General features: G+C 49.6%; 2 protein-coding genes and 1 long non-coding RNA gene across 9 annotated transcripts in view; 1 reads left to right on the top strand and 2 right to left on the bottom strand.

Annotated features, from left to right (window-relative positions):
• The window catches only part of TTLL9 (tubulin tyrosine ligase like 9), a 74,814-nt gene extending 65,472 nt beyond the window's left edge, over positions 1-9,342 (bottom strand). For both annotated transcript variants that reach the window (XM_065522955.2, XM_045362713.3), the window contains exon 1: positions 9,027-9,342. The gene's annotated coding sequence lies outside the window, so the exon portion shown is untranslated. The remainder of the gene's footprint in view (positions 1-9,026) is intronic.
• A 63-nt stretch (positions 9,343-9,405) lies between these two features.
• On the top strand, positions 9,406-18,559 carry DUSP15 (dual specificity phosphatase 15). 6 transcript variants are annotated; one of them, XM_005568643.5, is made up of 7 exons: positions 9,406-9,658; positions 10,370-10,403; positions 12,476-12,558; positions 14,613-14,662; positions 15,633-15,707; positions 16,891-17,062; positions 17,957-18,559. In XM_005568643.5, exons 1-7 carry the CDS (start codon positions 9,638-9,640, stop codon positions 18,227-18,229), a joined length of 708 nt encoding a protein of 235 aa, XP_005568700.1. In that variant the 5' UTR covers positions 9,406-9,637; the 3' UTR covers positions 18,230-18,559. The 6 variants fall into 6 exon arrangements, with proteins under 6 accessions (XP_005568700.1, XP_073861097.1, XP_045218652.1 ...); XM_065522956.2 differs by lacking the exon at positions 9,406-9,658 and adding an exon at positions 9,724-9,815; XM_005568645.5 differs by lacking the exon at positions 9,406-9,658 and adding an exon at positions 9,878-9,927.
• Positions 14,131-15,051, bottom strand: LOC141407909 (uncharacterized). The gene is made up of 2 exons (XR_012419233.1): positions 14,905-15,051; positions 14,131-14,707 (listed from the first exon to the last, which is right to left on the bottom strand). It is a non-coding gene; the product is annotated as an uncharacterized lncRNA (long non-coding RNA).
• Positions 18,560-20,589: the final 2,030 nt, after the last annotated feature.

The raw sequence follows: 20,589 nt of genomic DNA, 5'->3' as shown, positions 1-20,589 counted from the left end.
GAGCGCTGCGTCTGAAAAGTTGTCAGCTTTTGGTAAATGTAATTTACCAGATGTAATTTACTGAGTTTCCTTACTTAAAGAAGTTATTCACTAAGTCACCTGGTCACTTGGTCAGTCAGTAACGCGGCCAGTTACCTTTGCTATCCCAGCCGCTAATTCTTAAGGTCTATGGCCTCACCAACATTTGATGTTGTCCATCTTTTTCATTTTAGTGACTACAGCGATAGCTCATTGTAGCTTGTTTGAGACAGAGTCTCGCTGTGTCGTCCAGGTTGGAGTGCAGTGGCACCATCTCGGCTCACTGCAGCCTCTGCCTCCTGAGCTTAAATGATCCTCCTTTTTCAGCCTCCCGAGTAGCTGGGATTACAGGTGCATGCCACCACGCCCGGCTAATTTTTGTATTTTTAGTAGAGACAGGGTTTCACCATGTTGGCCAGGCTGGTCTCGAACTCCTGACCTCGTGATCACCTGCCTCGACCTCCGAAAGTGCTGGGATCACAGGCGTGAGCCACTGCACCCAGCCAGCTCATTTTTTTTTTTTTTTTTTTTTTTTTTTTAAAGTACTGAGGTTGGGTTGACTGGGAAGGAGATGAAGGAACTTTCTGGAGTGATGGGGATTTCCTTCTCTTAATAAAGATGTGGGTTATATTGAGTATACGCATTTGTCAAAATTGACTAAACTGAAAACTTAAGATCTATGCATTTCATTATTTGAATGCATATATAAGAAAGAGACAAAGTTATCATTTGCAGATAACATGAGAGTTTAATTGTTCAGAATTCTTGGTTACAAAAAAAACTATCTTTGATTAACTGAAATAGAAATGGAATTCATTGGTAGGATATTGAATGAGTCACAGAGTTGTTGGAAATCAGAATCAAAAAATGGGGAAGGAATTCAGGGAGTCTAGCTGATCAAAATTATGGTCAAAATCAGAGTTTGCAGAAACTTTGATTGGGGTGCCATTTCTGATTATTACTGGACATCAGACACCACTACTGACATGACTGCTGCAAATAGCACTGGATGCTGTTGCTTTTACTGGCACCTGTGCTCAATAGATACTACTACTAGTACTGGAATTGGCCAAATGAATACTCAACAGACACCTGCTTTGTTGTACTATTTGTTTCAGATTTAAAGTCCACAAACGCTGCCAGGGCTAGAGTACCTGACTCTTCTAGCTTCATACAGTAGTAGTGTGGAAGATGCTGCTAGTTGCCTACACAATATCCATTCTTCTCTTCTTCTGAAATAGATGTCCCTCAGAACTGTCTGCATTTAAAAATCCAAAGAATCTACAGAGTATTAGAACAAATTAAAAGTTTAAAAAAAAAAAAATCAACCCAAAAATGACATTTGAATTTCTATATACCAACCATAGCTGATTGGAAACTACAATAAAAATATATAGCAACAGAAATATAAGATATGTAGAAACAGATCTCATAAAGTATATGAAAGACGTTAAACAACAAATTCTTATGAAGCATCTACTCTGTGTCCTGCTCTGTTCTTGACTCTGAAGATACAGCAGAGAGGAAAACTGACAGAGCATTTGCCCTAATGGAGTTTATATTCTCATAGAGAAAATTACAAAATATTATGAAAGGACATCAAATAAATGCAATAATATACATGTTCATGGATGGGAAGGCTCAATATCAGAAAGACGTGTATTTTCCCCAATCCAATCAGGATTTTTGAGGAATCTTGTCAAAATCAAAAGAACAATGTGTATATGTTGGGGCAAGGAGACACTTCTCTGCCTACCAAGCCAATGAGGAGTAGAGCTTCAAAACAGACACAGGAGAGAGAGTGTGTGTGTGTGTGTGCGTGTGTGTGTACTTGATGTACAATAGAGGTGGCATTATAAATCACTGGGGATGGCCGGGCGCGGTGGCTCAAGCCTGTAATCCCAGCACTTAGGGAGGCCGAGACGGGCGGATCACAAGGTCAGGAGATCGAGACCATCCTGGCTAACACGGTGAAACGCCATCTCTACTAAAAAATACAAAAAACTAGCCAGGCGAGGTGGCGGGCGCCTGTAGTCCCAGCTACTTGGGAGGCTGAGGCAGGAGAATAGCGTAAACCCGGGAGGCGGAGCTTGCAGTGAGCTGAGATCCGGCCACTGCACTCCAGCCCGGGTGACAGAGCCAGACTCCGTCTCAAAAAAAAAAAAAAAAATCACTGGGGAAAAAATAGAGGACTCGGTAAATGGCACTGAGAAATTTACTTTCCATAGAGTTGAAAAATAGATGCCTAATTAAATGGATTAAATAAATATGATAACAAATATTTAAGACATATACATGTTATATTTATTATCTTGGGGTGGGAAAGGACTTCTTAGATAAACAATAATAAAACACTACTCATAAAGGAAAAAGATGATCTGTGACTACCTCAAAATTTAAACTGCCAGGCTGGGCGTGGTGGCTCACGCCTGTAATTCCAGCAGTTTGGGAGGCCGAGGCAGGCAGATCATGAGCTCAAGAGATCGAGACCTGGCCAACACGGTGAAACCCTGTGTCTACTAAGAATACAAAAATTAGCTGGGTGTGGTGGCACATGCCTGTAATCCCAGCTACTCGGGAGGCTGAGGCAGGAGAATCACTTGAACCCTGGAGGCAGAGGTTGTAGTGAGCCGAGATCATGCCACTGCACAAAAGACATGGTAAATCCGATTAGCAGATAAGCTACAGACTGGGAGGAAACATCTAGAACATATATAACAAAGGATTGGTGCTCAAGGAACTCCTTCAAACCGTTAAGGAAGAGACATCCATACCCTCACCCCTACAAAAGAAAAGAAACATGGGCAAAGGATATAAATATGGAATTTTCAGCAGAAGAAACTCAAATGGCCGGTAAGCCAATTAAGAAATGTAAATAAAAATAATTGTATGATTTGAAATACATCAACTATACAAAAATAAAATACGTCAATGTTTTTTATGAGGTCAGATGTTAGTGAGGATGTGGGGAAACGGGAGCCTTTACATGCTATTCACACCTTGGAATGCAATTTGGCAGTATCTCATAAAGTTGTGGAACCTTACAACCCAGAGATTCCACTACTAGACAATATCCTATAGGCCCACATCTCCATGGAATACCTTTCATCTTGTAGTTAGTGTGCAAGGTGACAACCTTCCTAAAGAAATTTTTACACCACTACATAGGTCATATGTATAAGGATGTTGTTTGCAATGTTCTTGATAACACCGAAAATATTAGAAACAATCTAAATGTCCACTAGTAGGGTGATGGGTGAATAAAATGGGATAGATTCCTTTTTTTTTTTTTTTTTTTTTGAGACGGAGTTTTGCTCTTGTCACCCATGCTGGAGTGCAATGGTGTGCTCTTGGCTCACTGCAACCTCCACATCCCGGGTTCAAGTGATTCTCCTGCCTCAGCCTCCCTAGTAGCTACAATTACAGGGACCCACCACCACGCCCAGCTAATTTTTGTATTTCTAGTAGAGATGGTTTCGCCATGTTGACCAGGCTGGTCGTGAACTCCTGACCTCAGGTAATCCACTGGTCTTGGCCTCCCAAAGTGCTAGGATTACAGGTGTGAGCCACCACAGCCGGTCAATATATTCTAATAATAAAATACCATACAGTGATAAGAATGATCCAGAGCTATATCGATATGTACATATTCCCAAAACCTATTGTTGAGTGAATAAAAGAAAGTTGTAGAATGAGAAATGTTTTTTAAAGGTTACAATTTGTGTTAATTATAAACACATATAAAGTGTGTTTCATATTCTTTTGTATGTATAGATAGTAAGAGTTTAAAAACACAGACTCAAAAGATATGCACCATAGCCAATCCTTGTGAGTATAGTGGTGAGTATCCCCGCCTGTCAAAAGATATGCACTAAATTCATGATACTAGTTGGGGAGAGAGTGTAGGAAGTGGGGAGAGAAAAGGAAACTTAACTACTTCAAGTTTATTTAGAATGTTTTTGTTTTATTTAAACAACACAATTGAAGCAAATAGGTCAAAGTATCCTTACCTGGATTTAAGATTTTTTTTCCCAATGAAAAACAACACAGGCCATAGCAATAATATGATAGAGGAAGTTTAGCATGCTTTGGGAATGCACAATAGTGGTTTCTAAACTAGTCTAATAGGAGTCAGTAAAGACTTCCAGGAGGAATGAGAGTTAGCTTGGTAAGGAGGATGGGAAGAGCATTCCAGGCAGAGAGAACAGCATATGCGAAGTTGGAAGTTAGAGAAAGCAAAGCACGACACAGATCAGTAACTAGGAAAGAGTGGAGTAGAGAGGAGAGACAAGACTTCCACACCTGTTTGGTCTTGTTTCCTTTTTCACAGATGTGGAAACATAGCCCTAGTGAAGGGAGTAGAGACAAGGGTTCTTACTCTGTCAATTTTTCTGTGATAATAGTAATGCCAATGGTAATAATAATAATAATGTACTGTGTTACAGTCTTTCTACTAGGTATTTGAAACATGTCCTCTCATTTAATATTACTACAGACCTACTGAGAGTTTTTTTTTTCCTCCCTATTTCATAGATGATGAAACTGAGGCCCAGAGAAGTTGAAAAAAAACTTGCTTAAAGTCAGTGGCAGAAACCACATCCCACAAGGCCTCCTTGTGTGCCATGCTAAGCAGGTTGGACATTTTCCTAAAGGTGTTGGTGAGTGTATGAATTTCCTGTTGCTGCTTGTAATCACAACATAGTGACTTGAAACAACACAGACGTAGTATCTTACAGTTCTTGAGGTCAGAGGTGTGAAATGGGTCTCACTGGGCTAAAATGAAGGTGTCGGCAAGGTTGAGTTTCTTTTGTAAGCTCTAGGATAATCTGTTTCCTTGCCTTTTCAACTTGCATCCCTTGGCTGTGGGCCCCCTTCGATCTGCAAACCCAGCAATTACACCACTCCAACTTCTGCTTCTGTCATCGCATGCCCTCTGATTCCTACTCTCCTGCCTCCCTCTTTCACTAATAATGACCCTTGGGATTATGTTGGGCCCCTCTGAGTAATCCAGCATAATCTCTCCATCTCAAGATCAGCTGATTCTGGCCAGGTGCAGTGGCTCACGCCTCTAATCCCAGCATTTTGGGGGGCCAAGGTGGGTGGATCACTTGAGGTCAGGAGTTCAGGACCAGCGAGGCCAACACGGTGAAACCGCATCTCTACTAAAAATACAAAAATTAGCCAGGCATGGTGGTGGGCACCTGTAATCCAAGCTACTCGTGAGGCTGAGGCAGGAGAATAGCTTGAACCCAGGAGGCAGAGGTTGCAGTGAGCCGAGATTAGCAACTATAATTCCATCTGCAGCTTTAATTCCCCTTTGCCACGTAACATAACATTCACAGTTTCAAGGAAACAGAGTGTAAACACCTTTGGGGGGGACCGTTATTTTGTCTACCACAGTAATCCACTAAAGGGCTTTAAGCAAGGGAATGACAGGGTGAGACCCATATTTTAGCATCTTCCTATTATTGGTTTTGTAAAATGGTCATTTCATGATTTAAGACAGATTGGGCTTTGTATTAACTAATAATTCCAAAGGCTGAACAGTACATAGATATTAAATGTGTTAGATCTAATAACACATACGGGCTTTTAACTTAAAAGAATTATTTCCTACATGTAATTTGTGTCTTCCCCCTTAACACTCAGTGGGAGTACAAAGGACTGTTATAATTGCCCCTCTATGGGTAAATTAAGAGACATTGGCTCACCTGCCTAGGATCGCAGAGCTAAGGCCAGGGCCATGGTAAGGAGCTAGTCTTCAAGCTCGTTTATCAGTTTCCTTCCTTTCTTGCTTCCTTGCTTCCTTCCTTCCTTCCTTCCTTCCTTTCTCTCTTTCCTTCCCCTTCCTTCCTTCCTTTCTTGGTTTCTTTCTTTCTTTTTCTTTCTTTCTTTCTTTCCTTCTTTCTTTCTTTCTCTCTCTCTCTTTCCTTCCTCTTCCTTCCTTCCTTCCTTCCTTCCTTTCGTCTTTCTTTCTTTCTTTCTTCTCTCCTTTTTTTTTTTTGACAGGGTCTCTTCTGTCATCCAGGCTGAAGTGCAGTGCTGTGATCATAGGTCACTGCAGCCTCAACCTCAAGCAATCCTCCCACCTCAGCCTCCCAGGTAACTGGGACTACAGGTTCGTGCCACCACACCCAGCTAATTTTTTGTTTTAGTTTGCTTGTTCGTGGAGACAAAATTTCGCCATGTTGCCCAGGCTGGTCTCCAACTCCTGGGCTCAAGCGATTTTCCCACTTCAGCCTCCCAAAGTGCTGGGATTACAGTCTTGAGCCACCACGCCCAGCATCAGCATTTCTTTACACCATCCATGGGTTGGGCATTTGGGGAAACTTAAGTCAGCACATCTTTGACACAATTTTCTACATATAGCTCAGTGCCCAATAAACATGTGTTGAATTGGTGAAGACCCCTGCTTTCATTTCTGTGACACAGATAGTAACTTTCAAGGCAGGAAGCCTTGGGGCCATCCTAATATTCCTTCCTTCCCCCTACATCCAATCAATCTGCAAGTCCTTTCAGCTGCCCTGCCAAAATATTCATATATGCTGAGTCCATCCCCTTCTTTCCAGCTTCTCGGGTCCCACTCTGTCCCAGGGCACTGTCACCTCTTACTTGAGCTGCTGCAGTGGCCCCCACAAAGGAAAGGGTCAGTGAGGGGTCAAAGTATTTGACTTAAATAAATCAGATGACCTGGCCTCCCAGATTAAATTTTCCTGTTGGGTTTTTATCAGACAGAAGAGAAGAAAAACTGGCCAGGCCCGGTGGCTCACACCCGTAATCCCAGCACTTTGGGAGGCCGAGGCGGGCAGATCACCTGAGGTCAGGAGTTTGAGACCAGCCTCAACATGGAGAAACCCCATCCTACTAAAAATACAAAATTAGCTGGGCGTGGTGGTACACACCTGTAATCCCAGCCACTTGGGAGGCTGAGGCAGGAGAATTGCTTGAACCCAGGAGGTGGAGGTTGCAGTGAGCCAAGATCGCGCCATCGCACTCCAGTCTGGGCAACAAGAGCGAAACTCCGTCTTAAAAAAAAAAAAAAGAAGAAGAAGAAGAAGAAGATAAGAAAAACTTTAAATCCCAATCATGGCCATATGTGGTTCTGCATGCTCTGGCCCCCAACCCTCCTCTTAACACCTTCTGTAGCTCCCTCTACTGCAGTCCCACTGGCTTTTTACAGAGGCCAAGCTACTCCCATCATAGGGCTTTTGCCCATGCTGTTCCTTCTGCTGGAAATACTCTCTCCACTCTTTTTCTTTTTTGTGTGCGTAATTTTTTACTTTTTGAGACAAGGTCTCGCTCTGTCACCCATTCTTGAGTGCAGTGGTGTGATCATGGCTTGCTGCAATCTCGACTGCCTGGGCTCAAGTGATCCTCCCACTTCAGCTTCCTGAGTAGCTGGGACTACAGGTCCCGGCTAATTTTTTTGTTTTTGTTTTGTAAAAACAGGCTCTCCCTATGTTTCTCAGGCTGGTCTCAAACTCCTGGGCTCACACAGTCCTCCTGCCTTGGCCTCCCAAAGTTCTGGGATTACAGATGTGAGCCATCATACCCAGCCAAATTTCTTTTAGAGGTGAGGTTTTAGTATGTTGCTTAAGCTGGTCTCAAACTCCTGGGCTCAAGTAATCCTCCCGCCTCAGTATCCCCATGTGTTGGGATTACAGGCATGAGCCACCGCACCTGGCTTTCCGCTCTTTAAACAGCTGGGTTCTTCTTATACGTCACCTCTCAGCTCAAATGCCACTTATTCAGAGAGGTTCTCCATGTCCGCTTTGTTTCCTTCGTAGAAAACTGGGACCATTTGTAAATAATTTGTCTCTTTGCTTACTTTGTTTGCCTTCCCTTCTAGATCTGAGATGTCTAATATGTAGCTACTAGCTGCATATGACTAGTAAGCGTTTGGAATGTGACTTGTCTGAATTGAGACTTGCTGTAAATGTAAAAGACAGCAGATTTTGAATAGTTAATACAATTTTAAAAGGATATAAAATATCTCATTTATAGTTTTAGAATACTGACTATATGTTGAAATGGTATTTTGGATATATTGGGTTAAATAAAAATATTATCAACAATTAACTTGTTTCTGCTTTTTAAATGTGGCCGTACATGTGGCTGGCATTATACTTCATTTGGACAATGCTGGTCTAGACCGTTAGCTAATGAAGGTAGGAACAATCTCTACCCACTGCTGTGTCCCTAGTCTCTATCATATACTAGATGCTCAGTAAGTATTTACTGAATAATTTGGTATTTATGAGAACTCTGGGCTTTTATGAGAGCTGAGACAGGCAGTCCCATGTATGCTATGAACTTGAGGGAGGAAGAAACAGGAAAGAAACAGTTTTATTTTTCTCCAATCACTGTATTTCAAAGGGCTCTGTGGATTCTCTCTGTCCTGCTCTCTATCCACAATCCCCAGTCACCTACTACTATAGATTGAGGGGTGGGGGTGATGGCTGGAGGAACAAAGCTGGTGCAGCTGCTTCTATTTCAGTCCTATAGGAAGTGTCTTGATTATTTTACTTTCTCCAGCTTTGGTCCTGGGAGCCGGAAGGGCTCACCTCAACATCCTTAGATACACAGATAGGGTTAGCTGGGGCTCATGGGGACTTTCCCAGGGTCATCTAGCAGGTCAGAGGTGAACAGGGCCTCAAACCTTGGTCTCCAGACCCCTTCCAGGACCCTGACCTCTAGCTATTAATACATCCTGATGTAGTCTCCTTTAGACTGGAACCCTCCCTGAAATCCCTCTCCCAACATTCACCTGTGATTTCTTGGGGCACCTAATGGCAGTTGTGCCTGGTCCCAGAGCTTACCTAGATGGCACCATCCCTCCCAGGGGCCGAAATGGGTAGAAGGAAGGAAGGAGAGGGTGGATGTATGGATGGGAAGATGGACGGGTGAATGAGTGAACAAGAGGGTGGGAGAATGGATGGGAAAGGAGGATGGCTGGTTGGTAGGGTGTCTGCACGGGTGGAGGGGATGTATCGGAATGAATTACCCACTTATCACGTTCCAAGCAGACTCTGAAGAGCAGAGAGCCGTTGGCGATCAAAGTCCAGCCCCGTCACGTTTCTGCTGGAAGCCGCGGCGGGAGAAGTTGGGTGCTTTGCCCCGGGGCCCGCAGGGAGGTCCAGGCAGAGCCGGAAGGGGGACGGGAGTTTGTGGACCGGCCGGGGGGCTCTAGACGACATCCCCCCATCAGCCTGCGCCTGCCGGTGCCAGGGTGGGGTAGCGCCCCCGCCCCCACCTCCGGAGGTGGCGGCCCCACGCGGCCCCAACAAACTGCCGTTGTCCCGCGGGCCGTGGGCCCGGCACACTGGGGCTTTGTCCGGCCCCCCGCCGCGACCCGAGGGGGGGCCCCACATGACCGAAGGGGTAGGAGGAGCCTGTGGCGGCGGCGGCGGCAGCGGCGGCTCCACCACCATTTCCCTCCCGGGCCGGGGGTCGGCGGGCGGTGGCAGTGGCTGGGCAGGGCTGGGCAGGGCCGCGGACGCCAGGCCCCCCGTTCCCCGCCAGGCTGCAGGCGCCGGGCCTGGGACGTCAGGGCAGCTGTGACCGGATCGCTTTCCGGGCGACGAGCTGGGGGTGCGCTCAGACCGCCGCCCCCGGGATCATGGGCAATGGCATGACCAAGGTAGGGGGCGGGCCCCGCGCAGCCTCCCCGGCCCCCGCCCCGGCCGCCGCGGCCCGGCGCTGACCAGCTCCGTCCGCCCGCCTCTGACCTTCTGGTCTCGCCGGTCTCTGTGCGGCGGCATCTCCGTGTTCCTGTGGCTTGAGACCGCGGCTGTCGGGTCTCTCCTTCTCTGACCCTGCGTCTCTGTCCCCGCTGTGTCCGCCCTCTCTCCTAGACTCTGTGTCTCTCGCTGTGTCTTGTTTTGGCTGTCACTCCCGGGCTGTCTCCCAGTGAGTCCGGCTCTCCGTCTGCATGTGTCCCTCTCCCTTGTCGCTGACTCCCCTGCTGTCTCCGGGGCTGTTTCTCCATCCTGTCCCGCCTCTGCATGTCCCTGCCTTTCTGCCTCCCCAGCCCCAAAATTTCCATCCCGGCACCCTGCAAGTCCACCTCTCTCCTCTCCTCCTAAGACCTGCCTTCCTCCTCTCCCCTCTTATACCCAAGCTGGCCTCCCTTGGTTCCCTCGGTTGGTTAACTGGCCCCCTCGCCTACCCTCCCCAGAGCCCCAGACCCCTCTCACAGAGGACCCAGGGCCCACAAAAGGGAAGCGAGTGCTCCCTGAGCCCTGAGGTTCATACCCTTCATAGGACAGTGAGGGGCTGTGGGCCCCCCAGCTGCCCTGGGGGTGGAAGGGGGTGCCTCTGCCCCACTGACCCCTGCCTGTCCTTCCTCTAGGTACTTCCCGGACTCTACCTCGGAAACTTCATTGGTGAGCACTGCCCACTCTGTCCCGAGGCCATGGCACTCTGCCTGTCTCAGGCCTGTGTCCACCATTCATGCCCTGGCCCATGTATCTCAGGAATGGGGTTGGGGGTAGGGAAGCGGCTGCAGGCTGGGAGGAGGAAAAAGCTGATGAAGGACAAGGGGTGCATGTGCAGGTGAATGTCCCCAGGCTCGAAGAGACATGGAGGGAGCATGGGGGCCTGACGTTGACATTCCTCCCCGCCATTCAGCCTTACCCAGTGTTCTACCACAAGACCAAAGGAACAGAGCAAAGGGCTCCGGGCCTGGGCTGTGGACCTGAGCAAGTCTACACCCGCACTAAGCCTCAGCCTCCTCCTCAGCACAAAAGGTCTACCAGCTGCTGAGGGCTCTTCTGACCCTGAGGTTCTGGGTTGAAGTCTGTTTAGGGGTGCTGCTTCCAGCGGGGAAGCTGGGAACTCTTCCCCTCTTAACTTCCTCCTTGTCAGAGGAGAGGTCTCTGGAGACGGGCTGGGCCCTCTTGTGAGCAGGGTCATGAGCACCAATCCCGTCACACCCCAGAGCCCTGAAGCAGGTGGGCAGCCTGGAGCTGGAAGTTGGCGGGGGTGAACTGGCAAGCTTTACATTCCCCACTCTCTCATCCATTCCTTCCGCAATCTTCAGTCAGGAGGAGGGGACACCCATGTATAGATACGTTGTTCCTCAGTGGCTTCCAGGCTGGTGGCTGGCAGGCACAGCTGAACATAGACCTTGGGTAGAAAACATGCTTGGTAGAAAACATGCTAAGGGGGCCGGGCACAGTGGCTCGCACCTTTAATCCCAGCACTTTGGGAGGCGGAGGTGGGCAGACCACCTGAGGTCAGGAGTTTGAGACCAGCTTGGCCAACATGGTGAAACCCCGTCTCTACTAAAAATACAAAAATCAGCCAGGCATGGTGGTGGGCACCTGTAATCCCAGCTACTCGGGAGGCTGAGGCAGGAGAATCGTTTGAACCCAGGAGGCGGGGGTTGCAGTGAGCCGAGATCGTGCCACTGCACTCCAGCCTGGGCGACAGAGCGAGACTCTGTCTCAAAAAAAAAGAAAAAAGAAAAAGAAAACATGCTAAGGGGCAGACTGGTCCAGGGCTTGGGTGACCCGAGGTGAGAAAATCATTTCCATCTGCAGAGTCAGAGAAAGCTTCAGAGAGGGAGGGGCTCAGATGCTTTACCCTCGTAAATTCTGGTCCCTTCCTTCCTGGGAGCTCCCTCAGCTGCTCATGCCACATTGATTTTTGTGAGTATTTGGCCAAGTAAGGTCTGAATCCTCTGTAAGTGTGCAGGCCCCATAAGGGCAGGAGCTACGAAGCTGGCCCCAGACCTCCAGTGCCCAGCCAAAGTATGCAAATGATTAGCACTCGGTAAATGCTCATCGAATGAGGAAATGGAGACAGAGGGGACATGTGTTATTTATTCTGAATATAAAAGGTCTGCATATGCTGGGTATGCAGCCCCTAGAGAGGGCCACTGTCGGGTACATCCCTTGTTCATATATCTTTGTAGATAAAGGCATAATATTTAAAATAAAAGTGGAAGCTTATTCTGTATCCTTAAAAATACATTGTGGGCATCATTGCACATCAACATATTAACTCTTTTTAATGGCTGCATGCTGTGCCAAAATATGCCTACACCATTAATCGTACAGTCCCTTTTTAATGAACACTAGGTTGTTCCCATGTTTAAACTATTTGTGATATAAGCAGGACTGCAGAGAACATCATCCTCCACACACGGCTTTCTGTGTGAGCAAGTGCTTCCGTAGACAAGATTCCTAGAAGTAGAATTGCTGGGTCAAAGAATATGCCTGGGAAGGGTATTTTGGATGAAAAGAACAGCATGAGCAAGGATGGAGAGATGCTGGACTGTTATTTGCATGTGCCTCAGAAGCAAGAGGATCAGGGAGCCAGCAGAGGGTGGGCCAAGGTGGAGTGGTGGGGTGAGGGGGAGAGCTGGGCAGGCAGTGAGCTCCCTCCGCACTTGGCCATCAGGGACAAATAAGTTACGCCAGCCAGATTGGCTCAAACATCCTGTTTCTTTCAGATGCCAAAGACCTGGATCAGCTGGGCCGGAATAAGATCACACACATCATCTCTATCCATGAGTCACCCCAGCCTCTGCTGCAGGTACTTCTTACCCCCATCCCAGGGCTATGCGGGGTGGGAGGGTGCAGACCCGTTTATCAAATATCTACTATGTGCTAGGTGCTATGCTTCCTTCTTGACTCATGTTAACTCATTTGGTCTCACCACTGGGCCATTTTACATTATCATCCCTATTTGGCAGCTGACGCCCCGAGAGGTCAATTAACCTAAGGTCACATATCCAGGAAGCTGAGGAGTTGGGGTACAAACACAGGCCATCTAGCACCAAAGTCTCACACTGAACCTTAAAATGGCCCCCATATGGGCTTCCCATGGCCCAACTGGATGAATGAATCCAAACGGATGACTCTGGGCTCTGTGTCTTGCTATGCAACCTTGGACTGTGACTTCACCTCTCTAGGGCTTTGATCCCTCAGCTCTGTCTGCCCCCAGGGGGCTGTTGTGAGGATGCACAGGGACTGCAAGATAGTGAAGGTGCTTTGCACACTGTAAAGTGTGGTCCCCTCTAGAGCGGTTGGTGCTGGTATTATCAACTCCTGGGAAAGGGGCATGAGGGTGTTAGGACCCAGCAGAGGAAAGTAATAAATCCAGACTACACGTGCTTATGTCAGGAACATCTTCACCGTTTATTTGTTTTATGACCTTGCAGACAGGACTTTGCCCCCTCTGAGCCTCAGCTGTCTGATCTGTAAAATGGGAACTTTGTAACAGTACCCACTTCACTGAGTGGTTGGGAACTACATAAATAGGTGCCCCAAAAATCACAACTGATACTGTAACAAAGTTAATCATATTCTTATCCCATGAACAGAGCCTCTTCTCCCTTATCTATTAGAGTCTGTATCATCCACTGGAGAGAAAGAACCATGGGTGGGAAAAGGTCCTGGAGATCTGAAACGAAGATCCGGTTCTGCCATAGACTTGCCGTGTGACCTTGGCCAAGGTCCTTCCCTTCTCTAGGCCTCAGTTTTCCCATATGTCAGATTTGATATTCTCTAACAGCAACCTCCAATAATCTACGATTTTCAATGTCATTCAGAGAAGAAATTTCCAGACCATTGGAGTCTTATTTTGCCTCCTAGGGCAGCCTCGTTTGGGAGTATTTGGAGTAAACAGTCACTAGATTGCATGGGGAAGGTTGTCAAGTCATGAGTGTATTTACTAATGAAATGACAGTCTACACAGTGAGTCTCTGCTCCTATGGCCCTTCCTGCTTCTCCCGAGCATCTCTCCTCCCTCCCGCTCCATCAGCGCATTTACCAGGCAGGGTTTGATAGCACCACACAAACCCAAGGCCAAATGTGTTGCAAAGTGAAATTGCAAACTTTGCCAAAGATGCAGGATGTCATGACCTTGGGGAATGTGAGTGAGAGAAGGGCTGGAATCTCACACAAAGCCATGGATAAATGAGAACCTGGCTGGTGGTCCGTTAGTTACTGCCAGTGGTGGGCCTGGCCCCTGAAAAGATCCATTTGAACATCAAAATGTTAAGACGGTTTCTTGAGAAAAGCAAGGAGGTCCTCAGGAGGCGGGCAAAAATAATCTTCATGATATTGTATGGCTAATCAGGAAACAAAGGACATCACAGCAAGTTTGTTGGAAAAAAATCCTGACAATTTATTCCTTATTCTCACAATTAGCACATCATTTTATAACCAGGATTCATGAAATGTATACTTGTTTTCATGATTTTTGTTTCTCTTCAAGATAATCAAATCTGCTTTACCTTTTTTACGAAGTAATTTTGTAATTTGCATTTGGAGTGGAGTCCCTTTAAGTAGCCCTTTCCTGGTGATTTGATAAAGGTTCCTGGGTCCCTGTTGGGAGGGATAGAAGACCTCATGCCCAAGTCGCTGATGGGGTTAGGAGACACCATCTGCTTAGAAGGTTCAGGAATCACAAGTGGTCACAGCTGGGAGGCCTCAGAGATGACTACTTTCTTTGGACAGAGGACCACGGTGGGCCAGAGAGGGGCAGGAACTGGGCTGGGGTCATGCCCTGCCTGGGCAGCTCAGACCAGCGTCAGGGAGGGTTGCAAGCAAGGTCCCCTGCCTGAGTGTATTTTGTACTTGTAGGATATCACCTACCTTCGCATCCCGGTGGCTGATACCCCTGAGGTACCCATGTAAGTTCCCCTGGATGGACCCACAGATGGACAGACAGCCGCCTCCTGTGGTGGGCGAAGGGGAGGGGGTTTGAAGGAGGACAAAGTACTCAGGCCAGAAAGTTATCACAGGTGGTCAGCTCAACCAGTCCCAGGTTTGACTCTGTCTCAATCATGCCCTTGTGATATGCCCTTGGCCAAGACTCTCGACCTCCCCGAGCCTCAGTATCATCAGTATGAAATGGGAAAAAGACACTCTGTACCTTGGGACCAGCTACACCGGCTGATTTGAAAGGGTCACGTTCAGTCTGTTCCTGGCCTTGGGGTTAAGACATCTGGGTTCCAGCCAGGCTTTGCCATTTACTTGCTGTGTGACCTTGAACAAATCACTTCCCCTCTCTGAGCCTCACCTGTAAATCCAGAGTGCATGATCAGAGTCAAGGAGGCTTTCAAAGATCAGATGACAGAGGTCAAGGATCTAGCATAGGGCCTGAAGTATAACCAAGCTCAGAAAATGGGATTTTTGTTTGTAACATCAGTAGTCATGCGTCCCCGCTTGGGATGGAGCCAGGCAGACAGTCCTGCCCCTTGGGAATCTTGCTCCCAGCCCGCTGCTGCCCGTCATTGTGCCCAGGTGCTCTGATTGCAGACCCCAGAGGAGTGGGACCCTTGTATTTCCTCCCACCCATTTCTTTGAAAGGCCACAATAAACCCATCATGATAACAGGGTCCACAGGAGGAGTGCTCCTGCCTAGATGGTGAGATTGGCCCTGACTGGCCTCTCTCACTGCCTGAAATGCCACCATTCTTGCTTCACACACACACACCTCCAGCTCATGCTAAGTACTGGCCCCTATTCACTGCATGTGCTGGCTGACCTGGGGAACCCAGTGCTCTGTGTCCCTTGCTATCCTGTAATTGGGGTGGGGGTGGAACAACTCCTGAGAGATCTGCTCCACAGTGCTCCCTACCCTATTGCTTTCTCCTCTAGCAAAAAGCACTTCAAAGAATGTATCAACTTCATCCACTGCTGCCGCCTTAATGGGGGGAACTGCCTTGTGCACTGGTGAGTCAAGGTTGGGGGGTAAGGTGGGGGAGGAAGGAAGTGGCTGTGCCCTCTGTTGAACACATACTCATCCTATGGGAAGGTTGAACCTGTGAAGGATCTTCTCCAGCCTGTCACAGTGCCTGAGGGCCCACCATTCATTGGAGAGCGGCCAACCCGGGGCTCTATTCCTTATGAGCTGTGTGGCCATAGCCAAGTAGCTGTTTCTTTCGGAGACTCAATGTCCTCATCTGTAAAATGGGGAAAAGAAAGAAAGCTGACCTGACGGGACTGTTGGGAGGAATAGTGAGGTCATGCAAGTAGTTCACCCTCCAGTAGTTCTGGGCCTCTCTCCTCCCCTCCAGGCCTTGGAGGTGATGGTGCAGGGCAGTGAGGAACCCCAAGCTGGGAGACAAGAATTCTGGGTCTTCCCAGGTGCCCCTCACTCAGTTGATGTCATTCATTCCTTAACTTCTCGCTGAGCGCCCATCCTATCCAGGCTCAGGCTGGCTCTGCTGGAGGCCCAGCAACGAGGCTGGTTTCCCAAGTCTCATCTCCCACCCTCTCCCTCCTTCCCCTTTCCAGCTGTACTAACCTCCTCCCCATCTTCCAAATCTACAAGGCTTATGCCTCATGGTCTTTGTACACACTGCCCACAAGGTTCCTGAGTAACCCTTATCCATCTTTCAAACTTCATTGATGTCCATTCCTTGGGAACCCCTTCTCTAACCCCACTCCACCTATAGATTAATACCTCTTCCTATGTGGATCTCCTAGCCCCCAGACTCATCCTCAAAGCTATTATCACCACCTGGAATTGATTCTCTGATCAATGTCTGTCCCCCCAGCCATACTGTAAGCTCCAGGACAGCAAAGGCCGTGTCTGTTTTATACCCGCTACATTCCCAGTGCCTGAAAAAGAACAGATGCTCAGGACATATTTGTTGACTGAATGAATGGTGTTTCACTCAGGCCTTTGATGTGGGAGAACCCAGGGGGTGCTCTAGGCAGAGGGAACAGCATGGCAAAGGCCTGGAGGTGGGATGGCAAGTCCTGACAGGTCCCTTATGGTTGGAGCTCAGGAGGCAAGGGTGGGAGAGCTGAGCTCTCCCAGGGTGAGAGAGCTCTCTCAGGGTGGGGTGCGTGGGGGGCATGGAGGACACTGGATCTTACTTGAAGCCTGAGGGGTTGTCGGGGATCCCAGCTTTGCAGGCATCTCTCGCAGCACCACGATTGTGACGGCGTATGTGATGACTGTGACGGGGCTAGGCTGGCGGGACGTGCTTGAAGCCATCAAGGCCACCCGGCCCATCGCCAACCCCAACCCAGGCTTTAGGCAGCAGCTTGAAGAGTTTGGCTGGGGCAGTTCCCAGAAGGTAGGGATGGATGGGGTCAAGGGCTGGGTTGGGCCATGGGTGGGAGATCCTTCTTCCCACTCAAACTGATCACTGATTGGAACAAATTTAGCCTGTGCCTCAGACCCGGATTTTTCTAGGGTCTCAAACTCATGGCCTTTGAGCTAATCCAGCTCCTAGGTGTATTTTGTCAGACAGCCAGGTGTTTTCTTTTTCAATGTAGAATTTGAATGCCTTTAGATCAGTGCGGGCCCTCCCATTTGACTAGGTCTTCCAGCACTTCCCACTGCCTGCCCTACCTGGCTGGAACCTGAAGGATTTGAGTGTTTGACCCCATCGGGGAGAACTATGTCCTACTCCACCCCTGTGTCCTTGATGAGACCACAGCAGTTTCCCTCTTATACCTCTTGGGCAGATGCCACGTAGAAATGTCAGGAACTAAGCTTCCCTGGGAACAAAGGATGAGAGGGGGAGGGCTCTCAGCAGGTTGAGGGCGGTACCCAGAGGCTTATCTGCAGGACGGCGTTGGGAAAGAGTCGGGCAAGGAAGAAACCTGTGGGAATGGGGTTGTGAGCACAGAGGTGCAAAGCGGGAGGAGTTACCCAGAAGTGCAAAGAGGGAGGAGTGATCCCGCTGGGCGCCTGGGGTCAATTTAGCAGGTCTGGAAACGGGAGTGTCAAAGGCGGAAGAGGGGTCAGGGAGAGGGAAGGTCCTCCTAGAAGGGAAGAGGAACTCAGTGACGGGATGGAAACCCGGGAGACGGGAGGCAAAGAAGACGCTCAGGAAGGGAGGGGCTCAGCGAGGTATGGGACGCTCGGAGAAGGGCGAAGGTCGGGAGGGTGGGGGCGGGGCCGGCTGCCTTGACCCAGTCCCGCGGCCGGCCTTGACCCCGCCCACCTCACCCGCCCACCCAAGCTTCGCCGGCAACTGGAGGAGCGCTTCGGCGAGAGCCCCTTCCGCGACGAGGAGGAGTTGCGCGCGCTGCTGCCGCTATGCAAGCGCTGCCGGCAGGGCTCTGCGACCTCGGCCTCCTCCACTGGGCCGCACTCCGCAGCTTCCGAGGGAACCCTGCAGCGCCTGGTGCCACGCACGCCCCGGGAAGCCCACCGGCCGCTGCCGCTGCTGGCGCGCGTCAAGCAGACTTTCTCGTGCCTCCCTCGGTGTCTGTCCCGCAAGGGCGGCAAGTGAGGATGCAGTCCCGCCGTGGCTCCCCACTTCCTCCCAACTGGCTGCCTTCGGGGGCTGTCGGCGCCTTCCACGCCCCCCAGGATGGGCCCAGAGGCTGGGGGAGCCCCGCGGCGGCCTGAACCCTGCCTCCCTCGCCCACCCTGCTCATCCGCGTCTGCAGTCAGCATCCCCAACCTGTGCGTCTCTGTGTCCGGGCCGGCCGGCTGCAGCCACCTGGTGCCTTAGTCCGTGGGCTGGGGGAGGGGGCCCACCCTTAAAGGCGGCGGGAGGGGAGGGAGGGGGAGTGGAGGGTTGGACGGGCCTGGAGGGTATTAAAGAGACACAGAAGAAGCTGCCTGTCCGAGTGCCTCCCAGTCATTCAACGAAGGCAAGGCAGCACCAGCGGGACTCTGCCAGGGGCCAGCAGCCTGCAGGAAAGGGGATGCGAGGGAGCCTGCATCCCCTGGGGCCTGAGGAGCCCACCACCCTCCCGCAACTGTAGTCTGCGGAGTTGCCTCCTGGGACCGCACCTCCTTCTCTAAAACCTCCCCTCTCCCACCCAACATACATCTCTCCCAAAGCCACCGTGTCCCGCCTGACAAGGCCTGAGTTCCTCCTTATCTCGGAACCTCCTGCCACCTTTTGAATCCCTCTCTTCCACCCTGAGTGGCCCCTCCGCTCCCCGACTCCCTTCCCATCCCTGTGCACAAATACTAGCTAGGAAGATAAGGTAGTGCCTCCCTCATCCTGACCTTTTACTGCATGAGTTTACTTAATCCTCAGGGAGGAAACAGAGGCTCAGAGAGATCAGGCAGCTTGCCCGAGCACACACAGCCAGAGCAGGGGAAGCTGGACGCTAGCTTAGTCAGTCTGAGTCCCACGATGGCAGGTAGTTAGGAAGTAGCTCCTCTGGTTTGGGAGGTTCCTGACAAGGAGGCTCCACCCCCAGCCAGTGGGAATGACCCTTCCTGCCAAGATTTTAAAGGCCAGGGCTGCCCATCAAAGCAGTAGCTGGCTCTGAGGATGAGTAGAAGTCACTGCAGCTGATATTTCCAAAACTATACCCAAAGTTGAGAGGGATTGAAAATAGCTATAACCCAATAGCCCCTTGTATGGGATTCTTAATATGCACAAACCACTGTGCTCAGGGCTGCCGGGGAGGCACCGATTCCAGCACTGGAGTTGGGGGATGGACAAAATAACCTTCAGCTGCCACCCCAACTTCCTATTCCTCATTCATGCAACAAATGTCCATTGAGTACCTACTGTGTGCCAGCCATTGTGTTCGGCCCTCGGTATATAGCAATGAGCAAAACCTCTGCTTTCAGGTAGCTGCCATTCCGGTCGGGAAGATACCAGATAAAAAATACGCCGGGTGGTGAGGGAGTGGACCATTTGGTTATCTGGGGGAAGCATTCCAGGCAGGCAGAACATTAAGGGAAAGGCCATGAGTTCGTAACCTCCTTGCCAGTAGCCTCCAAAACCAGAAGGAGTTACTTCCTAACTACCTACCGTCATGAGTTAGGGTCTTTCCCTTCACAGTTAATGTGAAGAGCAAAGTGGCTGGACTTACCAGAGTGCAGGGAGCCCACATCCTCCAGGCTGGTTAGTTTAAATGGCAACCAGATGCCCCATTTAAAACACCTTCTATCTCTGATGGTGTCTTCCCCTATTTAAAAGTTTCCATGGAGGCGGAGGCTGCAGTGAGCCAAGATCGCACCACTGCACTCCAGCCTGGGCGACAGAGCGAGACCCTGTTTGGAAAAAAAAGAAGAAGCCTCCATGGCCCCCATCATCTATAGGACTGATCTGATGTTCCAGATCAATCCTTCCAGATGCTTCAAGAGCCAGGCGGCTACTGGAATATGGGGCTGGAGGAAAGGAGGAGCACGAAGAAAGCCCTCCTAGCAGGTACACATCAGGAACAATGCTTCCAGTCTCTGGTCAATGCTGGCCAGGTGCCCAGCTCTGTGCCCACTGCTGTGCAGAGGGGCAGGGAGTGAGGGGCGTTCTCTCTCAGAGCCTCAGTTCCATGAATACAGCAAGGAATGGAGCAATCTGAGCAACTTGATCTCTTTCATATCCCACATCTCCTTTGACAATTTAATGAAAGATGCAAACCCCAGAAAAAAATGCATAGACATGAAATTTACATTCACTTTTGGGGGTCAGAGACCCCCACCAAGAATCCACGAAGTGCAGGTGTAGCTGTCGGCAGGCAGTGTGGGGCACACATTTTGGCTCCTGGCTGCACTACCCACTAGTCCTGTGACCTTGTTAGAGGGTTTAACCTCTCTGAGCTCAGTCTTAACATTAAAACAGGGCATTATACCAACCTCATAAGCTGTTGTGAGAACCAATTGAGACACTGCGGGAAAGTG

This window comes from Macaca fascicularis, chromosome 10 (genome assembly GCF_037993035.2).
Source record: "Macaca fascicularis isolate 582-1 chromosome 10, T2T-MFA8v1.1".
NCBI lineage: Eukaryota > Metazoa > Chordata > Mammalia > Primates > Cercopithecidae > Macaca > Macaca fascicularis.
Note: the sequence above shows the minus strand (reverse complement) of the source record. Positions and strands in the feature narration are given on the sequence as shown.

Coding starts and splice junctions, on each gene's coding strand:
- DUSP15 (XM_005568643.5), top strand. CDS start 9,638: ATGGGCAATGGCATGACCAAG. Junction 9,659..10,369: donor TGGGCAATGGCATGACCAAG/GTAGGGGGCGGG, acceptor TCCTTCCTCTAG/GTACTTCCCGGACTCTACCT. Junction 14,663..15,632: donor GATACCCCTGAGGTACCCAT/GTAAGTTCCCCT, acceptor TTTCTCCTCTAG/CAAAAAGCACTTCAAAGAAT.